Genomic DNA, 25,914 nt, shown 5'->3' on the forward strand with positions numbered 1-25,914 from the left:
TGATTAGAAAATAATCCAGTATTTCACCTATGATTCTAATAATCAAGCACTCACAAAGCTCTCAAAATCCAAAAACTCCTTACCCGTAACCGACTAAAAGCTAGTGAAATCCCACAAATCTTTTGCAGCTCTTTGGAAACCGTATCTTACCTCTCGGAGGCGATTGTGGCAAGGAAACATATAGGGGAACTTAAAATTTTTTACTAATAATAATAATAATAATAATGTTACACCATATGTGATCTCATATTATAATCAGGATTAGACTAATTAAACGCATAGAAATGAACTTAGCTGATCATACTCAAGCTTTCTCCATCAAATGCATGCATAAAAACCCTGCAGTTTCTTCCATAACTGATCAAAAAATTAAAATAAAACAATCTTAGTCTCTAGGTTTGTGATCTCCCGCTAAGATACCCTATGTTGCTATGTCAATTGTGCAAAAATTCCCAATCTTTTTAGAAATTTATGTTTTTTCATCTTGATTTTTAGCAATAAATCTACTGGTCTGAATTATGGCAGAGCTAGCACATGGTAAGAGTTGGAAGTTGCACACCCTACTGGCCTGGTGCCCAAGTATGCATAATTATCACCAAAAAGAATAATTGCTTCCCCCAGGGCCGGCCTTAAGGCAAAGTGGCCGAAGTTTGACTTTGGGCAGCAATTCTAGAGGGGCATTGAAATGATTCGGATTACACTACAAAAACAGGTCTATTACTGAGGTTTTTTTTAGGGGCGTGTTGACCAACTGTAGGAAATACTAGGGTTAGTCAAATGAGTAGTTTTCTTCTGTCGATTTCGTGCTTCCGACAAACAAATCATTTTCCGGCAGAGTAATATCGGCGGTTTCTCAGCCGTCACAAATATTTTGAGAATGAAAATATTTTTTTATTTGTTTTCCTCAGCCTTATCTACTGAACTCATCTGGTTTTATTTCCAACCTTGGTATAGGGCGGCAAGGAATAGTAAGACAAAAAGGGTCATTAGGTGGTAATTCAAGTGCCCCTTATCAAATAAAATATGAAAATGACCAATTAACCCTTATTGTTAATAATCAAGATTAGTGATTGATAATCAAGTTTAGTGTTTGATAATCAAGATTTGTGTGATAACTAATTTTCACTTATAATAAATCTAAAATCAGATTTTTAGAGTTATGAAAATTAAAAAAAAAGTTTAGAGGAGAGAAAAAAAAACTTATGTGATATTTGTGAAACCCTATATTTTGATTCACTCAACCAAAATGAGTGATATCAGTGGCAACTTTTAGGTGGGTGAATCTCTATATGATAGACAAAACAAGTACTACATACCTCTTGATGGAGATCCTGATATGGAGTATTTGTTAGATGGTGTAGATGTTTTAACCCAAAGTGATGGTCAATCTCAACCAATTGAAGAAATTAGCCAACAAAGTGGAGAACCAAGCACTGAAAATGACCAGTTATACTTCTAAACTAGTTCCCATTAGTTTTTTTTTGCTCAAAATTCTCTAAAGTACGTAAAAATATCAAACTTTTAAAATTTTCAGAAGAACATGCGGTTGGAATTGAGCTCATTACCAACCGTACCTAGTGGTTACGGTTGCAAAAGTATCAGTTACCAACCGTATGTTCTTCAATTTTGGGGAAAATACCAGTTACGGTTGATTGAGAATTTTCGATACCAACCATAACTGATCATCCTATGCATGGCGGTATTTACTGCACCTAGTACGGTTGGTGTTTAAGAATTAGTTACCAACCGAACCTTCATACGGTGTCTTATGTATTTTCTTGACAAACCGTATATTACTCTGTATGTTGGTACGGTTGGTTTAAATTTTCGAATAACCAACCATACCCAAGGTTCGGTTGATAAGTTTTTATCGTTACCAACCGTATCTATAAACATATATTTGTTTTGTTGCCTAGTTTAGACTAATTTTGGTATATTTTTGTCCAGCTCCTTATTGTACCTCCTACAATGAATGACCAACCTTTAGCAAATCAACTTCTCACCAAAGATTCTAGCTCTCACTATTTAACCGAGGAGACATGGGAGGAGAAATACGATGCAAAGAAGTGGCCTAGAGAACGAGGCAAGTTGATTAGGTGTATCATAGTTTGTAATGGTACCACTAATGATAGTGCCTTTCAAATGGTTTGCGAGTGTAGTGGAAAACATAAAAGTCACGCAAAAATGGATACCTTGCAAGTAGCAAAGACAAAGAGGAAGAATACTACTTTCAGTATGAAGACAGGATGCCTCTTCAAGCTTCAGTTTAAAAGGAACAAGGCAAACAAGTGGTTTTTGGAGAAAGTTGTATGTGGTAGTCATAACCACCCTATACCCGAGAGTTTGCTATCACACGCTTATGCTGGACGCCTTACCAAAGAAGAATAGAATATCGTAGAATCACTGACACAAATTCGTATGAAGCCGATTGATATCATCGCTCACTTAAAGGAAAGAAACCCTCAAAATGCTTATAATTTGGATAACATCTACAATGCAAGAAAAAAATACAAGGCTAAGAAATGGGAACAAAGGCACGAAATGCAACAATTAAAGCGTCTGGAGGAGATGCATAACTACTCCGTATTCCACGATGATGATGAGAAAGGACGAATAAGACATCTTTTGTTGGCTAGTTCCGTTTGACGAAGACTTGTCAATTAAGAAAACAGTTGTAATGGGGCATGTGGAAGGAAATCATTACATTGGCCTCCGATTGCATGAAGGAAGTCCATTACCTCTATTGTGGAGGGAATTTGCTTGTGACGGTGAACTCCCCAAGACTTGGTGCAATCGATTTGAGGAAAGGATGGAATTATGGAAGGCCATAATTCAATCTATGCCGAGCAATTCGTACTTATGAGCGATGACGAAGAATGAATGAATGAAGTATTATGTTGAAAGTAGTTCAAAGAATGTTGAAAGTATTTTTTATTTTGACTAAATGTGATATGATTAAAAGTGACAATATCATATCTATTTGATTCGTGTGATGAATGAATGAAGTATTTTGTTCAAAGAATGTGAACTTAAGGTATTAGGATTACATACGGTTGGTAAAAGAAAGACAAATACGAACCGTATGTCTTAGTAAATTTGAAATCCAGAGATACGGTTGATAATTAAAAGGAAGTTACCAACCGTACCTCTGGATTAATTTGAAACCCGTACATACGGTTGGTAATTAAAAGGCAGTTACCAACCGTACCTCTGGATTAATTTGAAATCCAGAGGTACGGTTGGTAACTGTTTCGGACTTACACACCGTACCTCTGAGTAATTAAGAATACCATAGTTACAGGGATACATGAAGATATACGGTTGATTAGCTTAGTTGAGTTACCAACCGTACCTTAACACACGGTTGGTAGCGTAGTTGGGTTACCAACCGTACCTGATAAGTTAGGCTAAGCACCACTCCCGGTTTACATACGGTTATTAGCTTAGTTGAGTTACCAACCATTCCTTTACATACGGTTGGTAGCATAGTTGGGTTACCAACCGTACCTGATAAGTTAGGCTAAGCACCACTCCCACTTTACATATGGTTGAGTAGCTTAGTTGAGTTACCAGCTGTAGTCCAAATTTATAGATAATATCCATAAGTTCAAATCCATAACTAACACATATAAGATCATAAGCTAAATTCCATAACTAACATAAAAAAATTATCCATAACATAAGTCGAAATTCATAACATCCACACACAAATAAGATAAATCCATAAGTCGAAAGTCATAACTAACAACACACAACTAAGATAAAACCATAACTAAGAATGGCGGCCGCCACGACCCCTTTTGTTGGTGCTACCACCACCGCGAGTTTTAGGACCACCGCGACCGCGACCACCTCTTCCGTTATGGCCCACCCCCCTCCTCCTCTTCATCATTTGTCTCTTCGCTTCCAGGTGAAGGTTGACGACGGCTACTAATCACACCTCCAAGAGAGTTTCTACTCCTCTTTGAGCCTCGTTCTTCCATGACCAACCCCTCGTACAATTCTTCCATGTTTGGATTATGCAAGTTCCTTATTTGCTCTTGCAAGATCTCTTGTTGAGGAGCTTTAATCACATCATTACTACGTATGCATGAAATCATGTTATTTGCCAAAGCTTGTCGTCGCTCTTTCTATTGACATGTCAAAAAGAGTGTTAAGAGATTATTTCATAATATACAATAATCTTCAAAGCCAAAGTCATAAGGATAACAAAATTACGTACCGAGATGAAGTATAGCTTCTTCCAAGACAAACCAAATAGACCCGTTTTCTCTTTGGTCTCATGAACTTCCTTCATTTGTGCTACAGCCTTTAAAATAGTTTGCTGGGCCTCCAGATCATTATTCATCACATATGGATGACCAAAATAAGTATACCAAGTCATGTAATCAGCAGCGGCTTCTTTCGTGTTGATACAAGGAATTGCCTCTCCCACTGCGAGTTGGTATCTTTCTTCATGGCGATTGTTCCAAGCATCAACCGTCGGAGTTGGGCGGTAGTTGAGTACAATGGTGGGGCCTTTTGTTTCGGATCCTTCCTTGGATAATTTGAAGTTTTCCTTGATAGCTCTTACTTGAATATGACCAATTTGGCGTAGAATGCGACGAGGATTGGTCATAACGTAACATGTGGGATGATACAATGGTCCGTTGTAGCCTGCGGTCTCTGTGAACCTACGAGCATCAACTCCATTGTGGATCCTCACATAAGGGTCAAAGATAAAATCTTCAACAGTGAAAGCATCTATTTTCTCCCTCATTCGAATGAGCTTGTTGTCTTTGAACCTTTTTTGTCTACCAGTGAACATGAACTTCTTTCCCGTAGGGACATAATCATGTGGTTCCCAATTAGTAGGAGGTTCCAGGCTAGGAAAGTGGTCATAAACCCATGCCTAAAAAAAAGACGAGTATAAACTATTGCCTCATGACTAAAAATATAACAAACAATCATATAATTGAATAAAAATGTAACCAAACTTACCATTAGAATCGCAACATTCCCGGCAATTTCAGTAGCTCCAACCCTTGAGGCTTTTCTTAGGCTATCAAGTAGATATGCAAGGGTGGCAGTGGCCCACGAATAGTTTTTGATGTTGTCCAAATTCTTCAACAATTATAGATAATGAACATTCACCCGATTTCCCGAGTTGTCGGGAAAGAATACGGTCCCAAGAGAATACAACAAGTAAGATGTGGCTGTACGCTTAAATGTTATTTCATCAATCACCTCACCTTCCTTTTCCCTCTTGAACGTTCCTTTAAACTTTTTCCTCAGATTCTTCAACATTAGCTTTTTCAACGGGTTTTTTGGTTTATGTGGTTCATTTGGGTCATAACCACCAACCAACTTAAACTCCATCTCAGTTTCATCTTTCCCCCACCCAAGTGTTTCTTCAAGAAGAGCGTAAAGGTCAGTCCAAGCCATGTTGTTGTTAAAACCTTCAAATACTAATTGTCCTTCAACTTCAAGGTCAGTAATTTGCTTCACATCGTCCGGTGTTATCGTCATATCTCCAAATGGAAGATGAAATGTACCGGTTTCAAGCCAATATCGTTCCCTGAAGGCAGAGACCACAACACTATCATACTCTGTTTGGAAATTGAGAATTCCGGGCCCTAATCCTGTACTAACCACTAGATTTCGAACCAAAGCACATTCTTTACTTAATGCCCAATGTTTAGCCCTTTGACGCTTGAGCAATTTTGTGCATCTTGCATGGTCCTAAAAACACAAATATACAAAAATATTAACACATATTGGTGAACTGAAATAAACAAACTAAATGGATCACAATCAGTTAAAAATTGAATGCTAAGAAAAACAAGGAAAATCATACTCTTGTCTGACAGACTTTTGCGGCCCAGGAATATTTATAACCAAATAAGATTGAAGACTTATGTGGAGCCTCGCCCCAAAGCATTTTATTCTTCTTCGCTGGCAACAACAATTCTTTGCCTTTAGGAATATGCATCCCTTTCGGTGCGGGCTCCTTTCTCGGCTTCTTTTCTTTCTTTTGCCTTGGAGGTGCAAAAACAACTACCTCTTTTCCTTTGGTATTTTCTCCCTCTTCATCATTTTCTTCATCTTCCTCCTCTTCATCATTCTCTTCATCTTCCTCCTCTTCATCATTTGCTTCCTCTTCCTCCTCTTCATCATTTGATTCCTCTTCCTCCTCTCCACCATCACCGGTTTCTTTAGATTCTTCTTCAGCTTCATCATTATTAGTTCCTTCGTCTACAATTTCATTTACATTTCCTTCACGGTTAGTTTCAACTCTAACCTCTTCTTGATCATTATGTTCCACTCCTTCTAACTCAGCTACAGATTGAGCCACAGGTTGCTCCCTCAACTTAATTTCAAACCTATTCTTCTTCTTCATCTCATCGTTGTGGATACCTCTGTTATGAAATCCTAAATGTTCGTCACCACGAGGGGTGGGCGTATGATCAATCGGGGTTAAGTTATTTCCTCTCTTTTTCCTACAGAAGCATTACAATTGATTGATTAACTAAGAACATAAAAAATAATATGGAAAACAAAACACAAAGATATTTCTGAGTAGGCTAAAGTACGGTTTGTAACCTGCATCAAGTTACAAAACGGACCCAAGTACGGTTCGTAACTTGGGTTTCGACACCAACCGCACCCACCTTCGGTTGGTAATTCAACTAAATCTTTTAACCGAACATAACAACTTCTAACATACACAGGACAATATACGGTTTCTAATGTGCTTTAAGTTACAAACCGGACCCAGGTACGGTTCGTAACTTGGGTTTTCATACCAACCGTACCCAACTTCGGTTGGTAATTCAACAAAATTTTGTAACCGAACTTAAAAATTTCAAACATACACAGGAGAATATACGGTTGTTAACTAACGTTTCGATACGAACCGTACCTAAACCTAAATCTCAATTTTTTCAAGGTACGGTTCGTATTTGGGTTGAAACCAACCGTATGTTCTTCAAAATTTGCAGGTACGGTTGGTATGTGGGCTATTTCCAACCGAACCTCACATGCAAGTTTCAATTTCGATCCAAAACCCTAATTTTTCATACAAAACTAACTTAAATTAAACACAATAGACTAAACACTAACTGGTTTTTTCGAAACATACCTTATATAAGTCATTGTGCATGATTTTGATGGCTGAGGAGTTTCAAATTGATGTTCTTGACCTAATGGAGGATTTGGTTCATTAGAACCGCTACAATCTTCAGCAACCTTCTTCTTCGGCATCTCTAATATAGTTTCAAATAAACGATTATCAATTTTTCAACTCTCCGATTAATCGAAGAGGAACGATGAAAATAAGTTTTAATGGTGGTGGAGAAGAGGAGAAGAAGATGAAGTAGAGAAAAAAAACTGTTTTGAAAATTAGTTTGAATTGGGTTAATAATGGGGAAGGACAATTCAGTATTTTCAACCACAAAAGCAAGGATAAATTAGTCCCTTTGAGATGAAAAGGGTAATCTAGTCAATTAACAACCACATAGGACACCCCCTAACCAATTAGAGAGACATTGCTATCATCCTTGCCGCCCTTCTACCAAGGTTGTTTATTTCACCTTGTCTTCCTTCTCCCATTTTTTTCTCCGCCGAAGAACTGAGGTTTGCTCTCCCCTCTTCTCTGTCACCATCTCGTTTAATTCGTCTCTTCTATGTTACTATCTCTTCCGTCTCTTTTCTATTCTCGTCCATCTCTTCTCTGTTGTTCCAATATTACTTTTAATTGGTTTGTCGGCGTATGATTTCAGTTTCGATTTACTTTTGTACGTCTTTATAAGTCGATTTAGGATTTTAGGGATTGTTCATCATCTGTATTAGGATTTTAGGGTTTGTTCATAATCTATAAATCGATTCAGTTTGCTCAACTTTGTTTGTTAGATTCAGGTTTTATTTTTAGGGTTTAGATTTTGTTCTACAATACCCAAATCTAAGTAATTTGGTTCTATAGAGATATAGAAGCAGTAACAGCAGCAGAGAAAGATTGGATGTGGGTCATATGCAAAGAAGACAAATTGATTAAGTTGTTACTATATTTCATGAAGTTAGTTTTTAAAGATGGGCTTGTTTACTTTTCGTTTTTGTTTACTTGATTTTGTGTTTAGGGTTTTAATGATGGGGCTGGTGTGGTTGTTTTTAGGGATTTCTGGACGATCAGTTTACTCAGCTACAACAGCTACCAGATATTGTGTTTGAAGTTGTTTCTCCTTTCTTTGAGGATTCTGAGAAACTTCTCAATGAATTAGCCACAACTCATAAGTATCTTTGATTTCTTCTTTCTGGGTTTGGTTTGGCTTCTTTTAATTTTGATTAGTGGCTTATTTGGTTACAAGAGTCAACAGTGTTCATATTTCAAAAAGATTGGTACCCATGTTCATCAACTTAAGGGCAGTAATGTTGTTGGCTTAAATTTTGTTATCTGGAAAGCAACATATATACGTCTCTTCTTTTTCATTCATTCAGTATGTGTTGTTGTGAGCATAAGGTGTTTGTTAATTTTACTAAGTCAGTTTACTGATTGATGTAGCTTTGTCAAACTGTATGTTGCCAGAAATCGAAGAAGTGAGAGCAAACAAGAAATGGATGTGCCCTTGTAGCATAGAAAACAAAGGAATCAGGCCATATTTGATATGTAACAGGTGATTTTCCTCGGCTTTTGTTCCTTCTTCTATTACTAAAGTAGATTCATACAGGAGTCTTGTTCTTTTGAGATTTTTTTTTCCCTGTGGTGTTCTATTGATTTTGCAGAGTTGAAATTTTGTGTTTGAAGGTGAGAAAAAAGTGAAAATGAACGATTTCACCAAACTTGAACTGAAACCTGATCATGTCCATCGTCCTATATGGGCTTGTGCTGATGGTCGAATCGTCCTCGAGACTTTCTCACCTTTGTACAAACAAGCTTATGATTTCCTCATTGCAATTGCTGAACCTGTTTGCAGGTACCTTGCTGAATTTGCCTATGTGTGACTCTTGAATTTGCCTATCTTTTTTTAAAGAAGAAACAACAATTATTAATGTTTGATTATTATTCTGTGATTTGTAGACCAGAAGTTATGCACGAATACAACTTAACCCCTCATTCTTTATATGCTGCGGTATCAATTGGTCTTGAAACCGAAACCATCATTCGAGTTTTGAATCAATTGTCAAAAACAAATTTACCGAAGGAAATGATTGATTTCATCCACGCATCTACATCTAATTATGGGAAAGTGAAGCTTGTTCTCAAGAAGAACCAATATTTTGTCGAATCCTCATTTCCAGAGGCAACAGCCCTTCATCTTATAATACTTACATATTTACTTCTCATTGTGTAGGTTTGCTTACTTAGTCAAGTGGTTTGTTCTATTTATTTTTAGGTAATAAAGACGCTGTTGCGGGATGAGGTGATTTCTCGGGCAAGGCTTTCTTCTGAGGTGTCTTCCTTATGTTGAATATATATATATATCATATTAACTTTGTTTTTAGAATGTGTGTCTTTAAGTCACATGATAGATAACATTGCTGGCTAGCTCTGCTAATTTCCCCCTTTCCACATTTCGCTCACTTTATCTTGTCTAGGGTTCAAGTGGGACTGATTCTATCACAATTGCCAAAGCAGTAAAAGAGATAGCAGGTGCGCATGATGAGTTGCTAAATGGAATTGAGTTGGCAGCCGCTGAAGAAAAAGAAACGCATAGCTTTGAAGTTGACCCAGCTCAGGTTAGAGTCATTCTCTGGGCCCAAACCAATTGTCCCTTGTAAAAATCCTTCACGAATAGACTTCATTTGCTTACAACCTAAAAAATACTAACCGTTTGACTCTGTTAGGTGGAAAATGTCAAGCAACGTTGTTTGCCGAATGCTTTAAATTACCCTATGTTGGAGGAGTATGACTTCAGAAATGATACAGTGAGTTTTATTTCATAAAATGCATTGCGTTCTTCTTGTGAGATATACATCAGTTTAGTTAAATAGAATATGTTTGAATACTACTCCCTCCATCCAAGTTATATAGGCAGAACATTAGTTTTAGGTTGTCCATCTATATAGGCAAATTTATAATTCCTAGATGACGCTTTCCTTAAAACGGCCCTATTTATGGCAGTAATATTACACTAAAAATAATTTAATGTTCATAGTTTACATCAAAAAGTAGGGGCAAAACATAAAAAGAGATGGACATCTATGAAACCAATAACTTTTTCTTAATTTAAAAGTTTTGTTTTATGAGAGGGGTGTAACACTATTAATGCCAATTTGTGAATGCAGGTTAACCCTGACTTGAACATGGAACTCAAGCCTCAAGCTCAACTAAGACCATACCAGGAAAAGAGTCTGAGTAAAATGTTTGGAAATGGTGAGTCTCCTTTAAGATGACACACATCTTTGCTATGTTCGGATCTTTTTTTTAATATTGAATTTAGATAGCCCATCCTTATGCTCTTGAAATCCTTTCAGCCCTGAGTAAAGCTCCATGCAACATGTTAAATGTATGTATGGTAGGTTGTATATAACCAGTTAAAAAATTACAGGTAGAGCAAGATCAGGAATCATTGTTCTTCCTTGTGGAGCAGGAAAGTCCTTAGTTGGAGTTTCCGCAGCTTGCCGGATTCGCAAGAGCTGCCTTTGCTTAGCAACAAATAACGTTTCTGTGGACCAATGGGCATATCAATTTAGATTGTGGTCTACTATTAGAGATGACCAGATATTTTCTTTCACATCTGAGAATAAGGGAACCTTTCGTGGTAATGCTGGTATTTTGGTGGCCACGTATGCCATGCTTGCTTATGGTCGTAAGCGATCTGAAGAGGCTGAAAAAATTATGGAACAGATAAGAAGTAGAGAATGGGGATTGCTTCTTATGGACGAGGTGAGCTTTAGTTTTAACTGTATCTACTTGACCTACAGTCATTTTTGGAAATCATTTTTGCTATAATAACCAAGCCTCTTTTGGAACTTTCTTATCGTTTCTCTCTTCTTGCAATTCCTCATCTGTAGGTACATGTGGTTCCTGCAGACATGTTCCGCAAAGTCATCAGTATAACCAAATCACACTGCAAGCTTGGACTCACTGGTGGATGTTCAATCCTTAGCTTTTCCCATGTATTTGCAAAAGCTATTTTGCCTCTCCTCTCTCAAATAATTTATTTTTTCTTCATTCATATTACAGCAACACTAGTGAGAGAAGATGAACGTATCACGGATTTGAACTTCCTTATTGGTCCAAAATTGTATGAAGCCAATTGGTTGGACTTGGTAAGGGGAGGGTTTATTGCAAATGTACAATGTGCTGAAGTATGGTGTCCAATGACAAAGGAGTTCTATGCCGAATATTTGAAAGACGCGAACTCCAAGAAAAGACAGGTCCTTTTTATATTTTCTCCAACTGGATCTATTTTCACTGTGGATCTGAATACCAGGAAAAGATATTACTTTCTACTCCCATAATTTGTTTTAGTAGTATTTTTGTCGCCCAAAACTGTTAGTTCCAATTGCATCTTAGATTCAAAATTTTCCAAATATAAATAGTTTCCGCATTCGCCGTTATACCACTGCAGGGGTAATGTGTTATTTCCTTTCATTAGTCGGTTAAATATTTGAAGTTCATTTACTTCTGAAGGGGTTACGTGATATCTCCTTTGAGTCGGTCAAATATTTATAAGTTCAATTAGCTGTTGCACCGACTGATTTTGCACGTCACATTTCTGATGGAAGATTCTTTGTAGGCGCTTTATGTGATGAATCCAAATAAGTTCCGGGCATGTGAGTTTCTGATACGGTTTCATGAAGAGCAGCGAGGTGATAAGATAATTGTTTTTGCTGATAATCTTTTCGCGCTTACTGAGTATGCCTGGAAGCTTGGAAAACCTATGATCTATGGCGCTACCAGGTTGTTAATCAATATGTGAAATCTCTTACTTTTCATGTTTTGGTTGCTTACTTTCTTAATGTGGAGTCTGTTTGTTTAGCCACCAGGAGAGAACGGGACTTCTCCACACATTCAAGAACAGTCCACATTTAAACACTCTTTTCCTCTCTAAGGTACCTGCACTCAGCCTTAAAAGTCTTCCTTTGCATAACAGGACTCAGTTCTTCTCAAGTAACTCTTTTGTGTATATTTCTGTTTCATCGTGTTAGATAATGCTATTAAATCTTGTATTGGCGAGCGAATAAATCCAACTTCTAATTTCGACCATGTCATGTTTTCTGCAGGTTGGTGACAACTCAATAGATATCCCTGAGGCCAATGTGATCATCCAGATTTCGTCTCATGCCGGTTCGCGACGTCAGGAAGCTCAACGACTGGGTCGTATTCTTAGAGCAAAGGTTTTTTACTTTCTATATGCAGAATTTTGTTGTTAGGGAGTGTTATGGCAAGCTACTTCTTCATGAGAACATTAAGTGCATTGGGTGTTGCATTGTGAAAAGTAAAACTTGTGGGAAGGGTTTTGTGCAAAATCCGTCAAAATCCCTTCCCATTACTGAGAAAGATGCTTCTTGACAGCTCACAGGAGTTCAGGCGATTACTCACGATTGGAATATAATTATGTTACACCTGTGAATGGTCCTACTGAGCGCAGGGAACTAACAGAACAACCAAATCTCAATAAGCAAACATGCAACTCATTCAGCCAGTTCAAAATTATCTTGTTGTGTGATTATTTTTGTTTACCACTTCCGATTTACTAGTTATAACATTCTCTTGACAGGGTAAACATCAAGATCGAATGGCTGGTGGTAAAGAAGAGTACAACGCCTTCTTCTACTCCTTAGTATCTACTGACACACAGGCAAGTTTTGGATGCTAAGGTTTAGTCAAAATATTCCTTGTATTCTTGTACATTTAACTGGATCCATTGATGCTGATATATTTATTTTGTTAAATTTCTGAAAGTCAAGAATGATCTCGATGTCTGTAATGTGTATATGCGTTTATTAAAGTTGCTCTTGGTGTAGGAGATGTATTATTCTGCAAAAAGGCAACAGTTTCTGATTGATCAAGGTTACAGCTTTAAGGTACAGTTTTGGCAACTCCTCTTCACCCCTTGTGTACAAAATTTCATGCTTCCACAGGTTTATTTTGATCCAACTTCAAGTTTAATCAATTTTTGTGTCCCCTGATCACACTTATCAAGGTGTGCCTAATTACGAACTGAAATTGGAACTGTTATGCTGGTTCTAGTTCCATTTAGCAAGTCATCATCTCTTTACTTGCTCTAGCCTGGAATAAGATATAAAAGTGTTTACATTATATTATTGAGGGCTGCAGTTTATATCGTTTATATCTCAATTTGAAAAAATTCTTTTGTCGAGTTGTTTTCATTGAGAATTGAGAAATTAACCACATCGCTCGGAGTATTCTCTTTCAAGCCATTGTCAAGATTTTTTTTTTCATAGAATTGGATTAATTTGATAAGACACTAGGGAAAGCTGCTTATTTATTTAGGTCGTAGAAGATTTTTTGGTTTTTCATTTTCATAGAGATCTTAGAGAAGATGGTTAGTTAGATTTCTATCTTTATTTTAGGACACTGAAGCCTTGAACAAAGTCAGTGCATTGGTGGTTGCATATGTGAAAGTTTATAAATTTGATAAATACCTGTAAAAAGCTTATGTGGGTTTTGACAAGAATTTACGATTCTGAACCTCTGTGAGCTCGCTTTGGCAATTTAGAAACTTTAGAACATAGCATTACTATGTCACTATGGGTTCTTATTTTACGATTAGGAAAACTGTTAATTTTGAGAAGGATTCGTCACCTCTTTAGAAATACATAATTCTAAGCATATCCTTCGACCCTTGGGAGTGTTGAGTGTTGATTGTTAGAAACCGTTATTTTTTCTCGTGTGCCAATATGAGGTGGATGCCCTAATTCGTCGAATGTGCAGGGTTTATATAAGAATAAGTTCTATTATTTTATATATATATATATATATATATATATATATATATATATATATATATATATATATATATATGTAGATATATAGAACCAGAACCAAACCGGTATCAGGCTCTTAAACCATTTCCAGTTATTTTACCACCTAACTGTTAGAAATCTAAACTGAAGCCAGTATGTACTCCGGCTTCGGTTTGGGGATTACTGAGGCAGAACAAAACCATCAACATGCCTCCACTTACAATTCCCTCATAAAAGGTCAACTTTAAAACTTCATACCAAAACCAAATGTCACAATGGGTAATAATGAAAGTTGGACGATGATAGTTTGAACTTTTCAGGTACGATTGTCCTTAAGTAATTATAAATGTGATCAACAATACTTTGACAGATCATCACAAGTTTGCCACCATCTGACTCTGGAGCAGATCTAGGCTATCACAGTCGTGATGAACAATTGCATCTTCTCGGGAAGGTATGGTTGGTTTCTTACCTTTCAATATATTTTGTAATAACTTTCTTGTTTACTGGTGAGATAGGCAGGTGTTTTCTAAGACGTAATTTTGGGTGTTATGTGCAGATACTAAATTCTGGTGATGACATGGTTGGTATGGAGCAATTAGACGAAGATACATATGATGATACATCTGCAGAAGTTCGCCGCACTCTTGGATCAATGAGTGCTATGTCTGGTGCAAACAAAAATGTTTACATGGAATACAGGCAAGAAGGCTCTCTTTTTTTTTCCATAAAAATGTTTATCATTTGATTTGGTGTAAAACATCCTACTATTTTGCTCTCATACTTGAATTTTTCAACTTGTGTGCAGCAAGGGAAAGTATCCTGGTCAGGGTAATCTTAAAAGTGTTAAGCCCAAGGACCCAGCCAAGCGGCACAGCTTGTTTAAAAAGCGATTTGGTTGAAAGACTTGCGAACTTGTTACTAAATCAAATTTGAAGAATGCTGACATTTGTATGTCATGTGGACTAGGATTCCTCCAATTCAATAATTTTGCAATTTGGTTCCTTGGATGCTTCTATGGCTCTTGTCGGGTCTTGGGGCTGTGAATTATGTATCTATAGATTTCGTGTTCATTTTTAGATACCGGAAGTGTACTGTTTATTATAAAGCTGTGATAGACTTCTTGAATTACAACAGCCACTTCAGTTTGAAAGCCAAAGTCGATTTGGACATTGGGGTACGAGGGTTCTCATGCTCCCTCCCAGTAAGGGATGTTAGGTTCGAATTTGGTAGTAATAAATTTTTGGGAAAAATAAGGTTTAGTCCAAAATCCCATTCAAATATATTATTTAGTCCTAACTCATTCAACTAGGTACAAATTAGTCCTTTTTTATGGAAAGTACATAAATAACATTCCTGTTTACAGTATAGTCCAAATATTTGTAATTTAATCTAAATTGATTCATGATGATATCAGCAATTTTAAATAATAAAATAAAATCAATTTATCTTTTGAACTGTTTGTCCAAAATTCGTAAACTTATATATTCGGAAAGCTCTTTTCGAGAGCTACAAAAAAAGTACCCACATGACTATAATTTTCATTTTTAAAATTTTTTAATTTACAATGATGTGTACAATTATGTACACCGCTGCAAAGATCCAAAAAATCCAGTCTATGATAGCCAAACTACCACCCTAATTTGCACAGACTGATAAAAATAACAACCACGCCAAGCTCCAGTTGGATAACATCCATATTTGCAGAGGTAAGTTTAGCAGATAACATGCATCGAGGACAAACCAATGAACATAAGAAATCGCAGCTTGAAAAGAAAGTGATTATCCTTTCACCAACATCCACATAAGAAAACAAAACAAGAAAACGATCAAAATAAAAATTTACTCATTTTATGGTCAGAGACACAATCCATGTGGGCATTACTACACAAACTTAATATGGCTTCGAAACATCCCAGTACAGTGATTCATTGCAATTTACCGAAAACGAGATTACTAACATGCACAACAGATCAATCAATCATGCTCACACCCAGACCTACTTTTTCATGAGAAGTATATTGGTGCATCAATATATTCATCCCAGTGAAACATTCCTAAAGACGATCATTCATAGCCACAAACAAACCTACTTTTCATTGAAAATACACCGGTGCACCAATGTGTACACCCTTGTAAAACATGCATAAAATCGATCATTCATATTCACACTCTGGCACACTTTTTCATGGGAATTACACAGGTGCACCAATGTGTACACCCCTGCAAAACATGCAGAAAAACGATCATTCATAACCACACACAAACCTACTTTTACATGGGAATTATAGAGGTGCCCCAATACGTACACCGCTTCAAACATGCATAAAGCTAATCATTCACAACCGCACACAAACATGCATACATCTAATGGATGTCATGATATGGTATCGAGAAATCATGCAAAGTTATCACTGAAGACAAACAAAAACATGAATTAAACTTCAGTTGGCATCAATGATGATATCTGCAAGCTAATTAGACTTTAAAAGTAGTTGCACGTTATTTTCCTAGTACTTTCTAGATTAGGAAAGCAGTTACACGTTGTTTTACACCGCATACACCCCTGAAATCAACTAATTAACTTTTAAAAAATTCTATCAATATTCAGATATTAAAAAGTGAAATTCAAATACACTGGAAGAACTATACAGTACCAAAAGCTCAAAAACCAGAAGAAGACAGTGAACAAGCCTGCAACTGGGGTTTGAAAGTCCAGCTTGACAAGTTACATATCCATTTGGAAGGTTAGCTCCTCTTTGTCCAAGTGTCATTAAATAAATTGAACTTTCCTTTTAGATTCCACCACCTTAAAATCGAACAGAAACAACACAGTAAACAAATCCACTTAAATATCAATAGCACACTAGAACCTTCAATCCATGTATTTTGATACAAATTCCTTAGTTTAGGCACTGTACAGATCACTTACAAGATTTGGATGTTTCTCTACTTTTCATAAACAACAGAAACAATTTCTTTAGCTTTACTGACAACACCTACGTGACATTGACTTCTTTTATCACCACCAACACTATTAAATTAAAATTCAATAAACATGCGTACAAGTTGATAATAAACAAGTGTATAAATATGTACACATTATTATTCTACATGTGTACAAACAGAAAAAAAAATAAATAAATCTAAACTAGAAGATTCTTATACAGTGAGAAGCATGTGTACAACTACGTACACATTAATTATTAACATATGTACAATTATGTATACCTTACCAATCAATAGGTGTACAACATTGTACACATTAACAACCAACAGGTGTATAGTTATGTATACATTGAGAATCAAATATGAACTTACCAATATTACTGACAGCCTTATGCACAAGGTCCTTCAGTAAACTATAAACATGTAAAACAAACTTCTTAACAGTGCCTAGGTTAAGCTTTCTGCAAACTGCAAGACCTACAAGTGGGTTAACTCAAATTTCTCAAAAGCAATTGATCTTTCATATGAGAAAATTCAAGGCAACTTCATGTATGCAAACAATCAAAGTTATAAAATAAGAAATTGACCTGCATGAATCCAGTTAGGATAAGGACCATGAGACAGGTAAACAGTATGGGTCCTAGATAGCTGCCCTTGTCCTTCTTAGCATCCCAGAAAGTGTATCTAATCAACGAACAAACCACAGCTGATGTCAAAACGAGTGCTTGGGGTAAGATTCTTCCTGTAAACATACAAAACAAAAGAATGATGCTCGCCTTTAAAAGTTATCAGTAAGTAAAGTATCAAACAACAATAATAGTTCCAGTAGATAATCCGAATTAGTAACGAAAATGGATTAAAACCTTCCAAAAATAACTTAATTAAAAAGGTACACTTTTATGTACACCCATATAACTGGTGTACAAGAAAATGCAAACCTAAAGTGGCAGTACATGGGAACACCTGGAAACAAATAAAAGTTTACATAGGCCTGAGTTTCATTTCTCCAAATCATATTTACCCAAGCATAAGCTTTTGCTGCATATGTACCAGTTTATACACCCTAGTTATTTATCCAAACATAAACTCATGTAGTCATTTTTTCCATATGCACACCAGTTTGTACACCCTAGCTATTTACCCAAACATAAATTTATGGAGTCATTTTTTCACATGTGCACCAGTTTGTACACCCTAGTTATTTACTCAAATATACATCTATACATTGCTTTTTCCTACATGTGCACCAACTTGTACACACAGTGTAAGTGTACATAAAATCCTATTTTCAATTAGTGCACCAAAAAGTGCACGTGCAAAAAATAATTTTCTTTAAAATGGTACACCAGAAATTACTAGTAAACAAAAATAAACAAATACTGCACAAAATAATTTTCTTTAAACTGGTACACCAATAGACATATCCTCCACAATGACCTTGTGAAAGAATGACATTTAGCTTACGCCACAACTAAGTCTTTAAACCATCGAAAATTTCGGAAATTTAGGTCCATTTTTGGTCCATTGGGTGCATTAGAGATACAAACATACAATAACAAATAAACCAAAAATAGAAGATTCATGTACAATGAGAATCACTAAGAAAGACACAGCCTAAATGTTCCACGTTCCGCATATCATGTGTTGGATTAGGGATTATACTTTATTAGATACAAAAGTTAGCTAGTAAGCATACAAACAGGGAATATATTGTAAGAAAGGTATGAAAAGATTACAAGGATAACCAAATATGTCACAGCAATAAGGATTTTTATTTATTTTTTTTGTAAACATTAAAGAGTCCAACCTCGTATAGTCGCTTGTAATTGAACGGCTTGAAAACGAGATAGGCCCCATAAGCCACCATCATTGTGCAACTGATGAACTTCTAGTTCTATACCATTGAACTAAGTTTAAATAATACAAGACTAGAATCTCACTGCAAACAAAAACGAAGAAGTTTCAAAGATTTTATGATGAACCTCTAGCTTATTATTATACTGCCTACGGTAACATTACCCTTGTTGGACTTGGAATCTAAGTTGTCACGTGCATCCAACACCATATTTGTTTCTTAAATATTACACTTTATTCATACCTGTATTTGGTTACTGGAGTAGGATTCATCTGTCATTCGTGGTTAACACTTTACAGACTGATCTGTGTTCCGCTGCTTTTGAAGCCAGCATGTTGCTTCCTATCTCCCCTGTTCCAAGATATCAAATCCCAGGTACATGAAACGGGTGTTAAGAGGAACTAGATGGGAGGATTTCCTATGCGAGATTCTAAACACAACTGGCAGGAATGGAACACTGAATAACAGTTTTGACTTCAGTCACTAACTAGAATATAAATTATACCTTGGTAAATTAAAAAAATCCAGTTAGTCTTGCTATTATTCAGAAAAATGATTAAATGGAAAAATTTCAACACAAAAAATTAACCTAGTAGTTACGGAATTTAAAAGGTAAGTAGGAACATTAATTAACTACCTTATGTCAGCTATTCTTTTGTTTGATTCCAGCAGTTTCCTTCTCAAAAAACTCGATTCCTTCTACAATAATTTGATTGAAGTTCTCGCAATAGCTGGTAATCAAACAAGCAATAATTGATGAAAGTAATAATAAAAGGATAAAAAGAGAAAATCGATCACAACAAGTAGGTCGATCAAGATGAGGCGATTATAAATCTAAAATCTTATCATAATCAAATAAAAAATTCGAATTGAAATCATATTAATTAGGTTTTTGAAACCGTGAAAAAAATCATAAAAGAAATTTTAATAAGATTGCGAGGAAAACAAACTGCTCATGTAAAATTAATGAATTTTGTTCAAGATTTAGATGAAATTTTACCAGATCTGATTGTTTTTAGATCTTCTTCCAGAGATTCTTCGGTATTGACAGAAATGGGAAAGGTAGAGATTCCTAAAATGATTTAAACCTGATCATGAATCAAATCCGAGATGAAATTTTGTCAAAATCTTAGGCTGTCGTCTTCAACCGGAGTAGATGGAGAGCTCTTACGCGAGTTTCGACAAATGAAATTGAAGCCGACAATCAAGAAGAAATGTTTGATGGGTATTTTTGTCCCCCAAAAAATTCATTCTGGACTAAAACGTTCATTTAAGGACCAACTCGTTTTGAATTTTATATTTGGACTAGAGAGTACTAGGCCTGAGATGAGTGGACTAAAGCGTCCAAAGCCCAGTAACTTTGGGACTAAACGTCAATTCTTAGTAAAAAATTTTGCAGTGACTAAATAATAACCCCCACTAAACTAAATGCAACCCTTCAAATTATTAAACCTTCTTGACATGGTCCCTTGATCATCAAAACTAGATCAAAATTTGAAGTTACGAATTGATATCAGCACAAATATTTCGACGATGATACTGATTCAACACGATCAAAGTGTAACTGAACTACAATCGTTAAGTCTTCACTATCCATGGATGCCACAACCTTCAATATTCACTTGGGACTTGATCTTACTAGAGAAATCGATTCGAATCTATAAAGGTTATCCACATAACAAGTTACTGCAACCTGGTGTGATTCCATGAAATTTCATCTATGTGACCTATCTACATCACAAACCCCCGCACAAACTTCCTCTCTTCACCATAATGAAGACCGATGCTATCGTCTTCCACAACAACGTCGATTTACCGAGGAATACAGTTCACAGTAAAGTCATATTGTTCAAGAGAATTGATTAGTACACTTTCATCCTGGGAATGCTCAACGCACCAACTAGTTCGTGAATGTAAAGGCTCACCGGATGGAGGAGCAAAGATTATGTAGATAATCATGGTTTTAGTCTCTCTGGAGCAACCTCAACCATGGTATCAGCATTCGATAATGATCTCTTTAGGAACACCATCCTTGATCTCAACATCAATAAGGATATCTGGAGCGTAATCAGTCGTAATCTCAGCATCTACAACGGTGTTATGAGCAACATCCCGCTTCATCAACTGTCTGTTATCTACATCCTAAGTCTGGAAGTATTACTCGATGGATCATACTTCTCCTAGCACTAATGATTCATATCAATATGTGTATACGTGAAAACATCTTCACATGAAAGTATTCCCAAATCTTGAACGACTGGCAGGCGCAATCCAAAGTCTTCTACAAGATGTTCTCATCACTTTTACAAATGAGATACAACACATTTCAGGCCATGGGTTTAATAAACGTATCAATGGGTGAGGAATGGGATAATTCTTTCTCAACAAAATATCTTCGTCTATGTCTATTCTACAACATACCAAAATGGCGCATCAATCGGACATACGAGCTGAAAGATACGGCCTTTACTGTCAGGTCTATCAAATCTGAAAATTCCGTACGGGATTACAAATTACAAATGTGCATTCTTGGTTGGGTGACCTAAACAGCTCTCACCTATCAAAAATCCTAGTGGTGTAAGAATTATTATAGGTATACTCTTGCAAAGTAACTATGATTATCCAGCTATTTTCTTATCGTTCTTAGATGAATAATCAGTCACAAACTGTTGTATGAGTATTTTATCATCCTCTTGTATTGCTTTTGTTTCTCCGAGTTTTACCCTTCAAAATCTTGTTTTGGGTCCTCGTAAGGGTACTTGTACGGTTTTGGACTTTGTCTCATAGACCTACCGTTTAAACCCTAATTCGCTTAAAAGAGAAGGGAACTCTTGTCGAAGTTGAAGGATCTCTTTATCAATCTCCTTTTTTCCACTCAGATTTTGGGAAAAATATTCCTTCCAATGTGATTATTGATCTTCAGCAACTTGGTGGGACTATAAAGTTTCTTGATGCTGTAAGAGGTAAATTGGAAAATGTTAACTATAATCTGGCTCTTATGAAGGATGTCAAAGAACCCCTCTCAAAGGATAAGGGTGATAAGTTTACCGGCTCTCAAAAGCTCAATAATCACAAGACTCATGGACCTCCAGAATCATCCATCTGATGTTGTTTGTCTGGTCTCTGTTTAAGAGTCTGTTTTTGTTTAGATGCGTAGGATATCTTTTTTTTGGATTAGATAGAAGAATAACTAGTGCTTGAATAGCGATGATTGTGATTACACGTAGCTATCTTTTATTTCATTCTCTTTGTTATTTTTTAGGTTTAATGAATTTTAAATTCTAAAAATATTTTGAGGATGATTGTTATTGCAATATTTTATTGGTTTCTTACATTGCATTACTTTTGGGATATGTATTGTATACGGTCATGAACTTGAAGGCCCATATTGTTGTCAAAAGTAAAGTCGTTTATGATCGGTATCCGTATTGGTTAAAGGATGAATCGACTTTTGACAATTACAAATGTTAAGCCTATGCAATCATGTATTTGATGGAAAATAGGATGTCATCGTGTTTTTTTTGCAAGGATAAAGTCTTTTATGTAACTTTGTGATGCAAAGATGGAATTGATTCTTGGATGTTTATCCACAGTTTTGGTCTTTATTGATCTATTGTTTGTATACCGTGAAGGCTCCATTGTGTGTTTTATGTCGAGGACCTTACAACTAAGTCGACTAACCTTGGTTTTGTTGGTTGTTCCATGAGATACTATATGTTGAGCATTAGAAACTAAATTAATTATCCTTGGTTATTTAGTTTGTACTCCATAAGTCTCTTTCTTCTCTTATGTTGAGTACATGAACGGTTAAGGTTGTCATATCTTATGTCAATCTTAGTCGGGGTTCCATAATATCTTATGTTGAGCCCATTTGAACTATGTTAACCATCTTATTTGGTTATCTAGTTATTTTCTCCGAAAGTAATCTTTTGTCGAGAAAATCCCTTAATAATTAAATTGATTATCATGGTGATTAGTTTAGTCATTGGTTCTTGGTATTCCAATTAGATTAATTATAGGCTCTCTTGTAGTTAATCTAATTGAGTTTTCATATATTCCACAAGTTCTTGTGTTGAGTATATGAACGGATATACTAATCATGTCTTATTGGTTATTTTAGTCATATATTCCGTAAGGTTTTTCTTATTTCGAGTATACGCATACTCCGTGAGGTTTTCCTTATGTTTAGTAGATGATTGTATATTCCATAAGAATCTCCTTATGTCGAGTATTTGAACGATTAAGTTAGTCACCTCCATATGATTAACTTAGTCGTAGCTCCGTAGGTTTACTTACGTTTAGAACTTTTCAATTAGATTGATCACTTTTGTGGTTTGATTTAGTTGTGTTATCCAATTGAATTAATCATGGGTTTACTTGTTATTAATTTGGTTGAAGGTTGGATATATAAAATCATTCGCGTGGTTTTTGGTGTCCAATTAAAAATCCTTCTTTTCTTTCGAAATTAAGGTCGCTCATGTTGTTCTCTTGGGAATGACATAAAATGGAGGAGAGTTCTCTTGAACTTGTGCTTAATGGTAATATCTTGGGGGAGTGCGGCTCTGGAATTTTGAGGGGTTATATTGTATCTTTAAACTCCTTGATGAATGCATTTAGCTTCGGCTTTATGATTGCATCTAAATTAAGATGGTATGTGTTCTCTTTTAGGTTATGAAAAGACTCTTGTGGAGATTTCATTATGAACCCGTTCTTGTACCTTTGCCAATTTTATTGACAAAAAGGGGGAGAAGTATTGTAGTTCACACTATATATACATATGGTTTCGGATCATTATGTAAGGAGGAGTGGTTTCCATGATTGAGACAGAGTATTAACTAATGGGGATTAATACATATCACCATAGTATTATTGTCAAAGTTGTGATGCAATTGGACTTTGATGTTCATAATAATACTATGACATTGTATAATGATGATTGAGAATCTCGAGTTCTCTCATTGTTGTAGCTATGGATCTTCAACAACGATGATGCTAAACTTACAACCTTTGGGATCATTGGAGTACTTAGAAGGATGAAGATTTCAAGGAACGTTGAATATTAGACTATGGAATAGGAGCCACTAAAGTTTGTGTTTTTTGTATTCCATATCTATTGGTAGTTTTGTCACTAAAATTGACAAAGGGGGAGATTGTTAGAGCATAGCTCGGTCAACCTCTCATACGTTGTTATATCAAGCATGTTTGTCAATATTAGTGACCAAAACTATATGTCTTGATTTCTAGCCTATTTAGCTAAGTCTCGGACTAGGATAGGAAAGTGTAGTAAGCTCAAGGACTTCATGGCGATTCATCGACAACGATGAAGATTTACACCAAGGAACCGTGGAACTTCATCAAAAAAAAGGTATGTGAAGACTTGAACTTATCTACCACTCAAAAGTCTATCTATTCTATCTCCTACTTATTGAGACGTACGTCGTGTGATATATATATAGACTAGATCAAACACATTTGGTATTTCAAGCTGAGTATTCAATGCTTATCTTTTTCTCGAAATTCATGTGTTGGTAAAGCATCTCGCTTTGATCAGGTTTATCTTCATCTTTCAATCATATTTGAGAATTGCTCTGATGTGAATACAATACGTGAATAATGTTTGGGATAGGATTCTCTGAGAATGTCTCAATGATTAAAATGAGAGTTTAGATTACATAACCATGTATTCCTTGATCCAAAGTTTTCGAACTTTGTTGAGCAATAAGAATCGGGAGGATTGTGGAATTGGCTTGCCAAGTCCGCGAACTGACGGAAGTTTTCGAACCGAAAAATTTCTGCTGGGTTTTTCCACTAACTCGTTTGTGCGCTCAGTCCGCGAACTGGCGAAAGTTCTCGAGCGATAATTTCTGCTGAGTTTGGAAAAATTAACCGATTAAACTTAAGTCCGCGAACTTGTTTTTGAACTTAAGAGGTTATGATCTAAAGATGTGCTCTGAACATAGATATTAAATTACTAAGGAATGTTTTATGCAAACCGTGGCTATAATGTTCATTGAGCCGATTCAATCGAATCGAATCATCTTAATTCAGTTGTGTCTTGTGTAGTTACATAAGATCTCATAGCAATTAAATAACTCTCTAACTAGTTCGTTTGAGTCACGTTTGGGCCGGTTTTCACAAACCTGGAAAACATTTACCACAAGTGTGTTCGACAAGCTATGTCTTTTGATCTAAAGGTTGAGAGATATTGGCTTGAATCTAAATCAGGTTTCATCTAATGGTGAATAAGGATTGCTTAGTAACTAAGGCAAAACCCTGATTTGAAAGGTTATATAAAGGAGACGTCTAGGTAGAGCAAAACCTAATCCCCACACACCTTTCTTGTGTGATACTAGTGCTCTCGCTAGAGTTGATCTCCATTAACCCTTGAGTTAATTCTCTAAATTAGGTTTAATGACTTAAAAACTTCATTGGGATTGTGAAGCCAGACCGATACTACTTTTATCGTAGTTGTGTGATCTCATCTTACTTTTCTATCTTACGAGTACAGTCGATTGATTGGCTTGAGAACGATTGAGTTCTCCGGGTAAGATAAAGAAGTCACGAACATCTTCGTATCATTGTTCGTGATTCCTCGATAATCCGCTTGTGAAGTCAGGAAGGATTATTGAGAGGTGATTGATTAATCTAGGTTGTTCTTCGGGAATATAAGATCGGATTATCAATTGGTTCATGTTACCTTGATTTCATATCTAAAGACGGAACAAAACCTAGGGTTTATCTTTGGGAGACAGATTTATCCTTTTATAGACTTTTTTGTGTGAGACAGATTTGTTTATTATCAAGCCTACGATTTTGGTTCGTAGCAACTCTTTGTTGTGGGTCAGATCAGCAAAGGGAATCAAGTACGTAGATCATGCTGGGATCAGAGGCGTAGAGGTGCAACTGTACCTTGTATCAGTGGGATACTGATAGGGGTTCAACTATAGTCCAGTCCGAAGTTAGTTTGTAGTAGGCTAGTGTCTGTAGCGGCTTAATACAGTGTGTATCTAATCTGGACTAGGTCCCGGGGTTTTTCTACATTTGCGGTTTCCTCGTTAACAAAATTTCTGGTGTCTATGTTATTTCTTTTCCGCATTATATTTTATATAATTGAAATAATACAGGTTATGCGTTGAAATTTAATCAACTGGAGATCCAATCTTGTGATTGTTGATTTCGTTGATTAACACTTGGATATT

General features: G+C 36.1%; 2 protein-coding genes across 8 annotated transcripts; both read left to right on the top strand.

Annotated features, from left to right (window-relative positions):
- The first annotated feature begins 1,968 nt into the window (after positions 1-1,968).
- LOC113328295 lies at positions 1,969-2,388 on the top strand. The gene has a single exon (XM_026575412.1). It carries the CDS (start codon positions 1,969-1,971, stop codon positions 2,386-2,388), a length of 420 nt encoding a protein of 139 aa, XP_026431197.1.
- A 5,164-nt stretch (positions 2,389-7,552) lies between these two features.
- LOC113328285 (general transcription and DNA repair factor IIH helicase subunit XPB2-like) lies at positions 7,553-15,288 on the top strand. 7 transcript variants are annotated; one of them, XR_003349339.1, is made up of 20 exons: positions 7,553-7,614; positions 8,150-8,268; positions 8,561-8,648; positions 8,780-8,948; positions 9,053-9,275; positions 9,369-9,425; positions 9,571-9,711; positions 9,820-9,900; positions 10,261-10,348; positions 10,524-10,861; positions 10,990-11,065; positions 11,162-11,355; positions 11,718-11,881; positions 11,961-12,033; positions 12,205-12,318; positions 12,702-12,782; positions 12,949-13,008; positions 14,232-14,365; positions 14,471-14,613; positions 14,720-15,288. XR_003349339.1 is itself a non-coding variant. In XM_026575404.1 (20 exons), the coding sequence occupies exons 4-20, from the start codon at positions 8,797-8,799 to the stop codon at positions 14,811-14,813; spliced, it is 2,163 nt and encodes a 720-aa protein (XP_026431189.1). In that variant the 5' UTR covers positions 7,553-7,614; positions 8,150-8,471; positions 8,561-8,648; positions 8,758-8,796; the 3' UTR covers positions 14,814-15,288. The 7 variants fall into 7 exon arrangements, 6 of the variants coding, with proteins under 6 accessions (XP_026431189.1, XP_026431186.1, XP_026431188.1 ...); XM_026575404.1 differs by having other exon boundaries at positions 8,150-8,471; positions 8,758-8,948; positions 14,282-14,365; XM_026575401.1 differs by having other exon boundaries at positions 8,150-8,471; positions 14,282-14,365.
- Positions 15,289-25,914: the final 10,626 nt, after the last annotated feature.

Source organism: Papaver somniferum, unplaced genomic scaffold (assembly GCF_003573695.1).
Source record: "Papaver somniferum cultivar HN1 unplaced genomic scaffold, ASM357369v1 unplaced-scaffold_107, whole genome shotgun sequence".
NCBI lineage: Eukaryota > Viridiplantae > Streptophyta > Magnoliopsida > Ranunculales > Papaveraceae > Papaver > Papaver somniferum.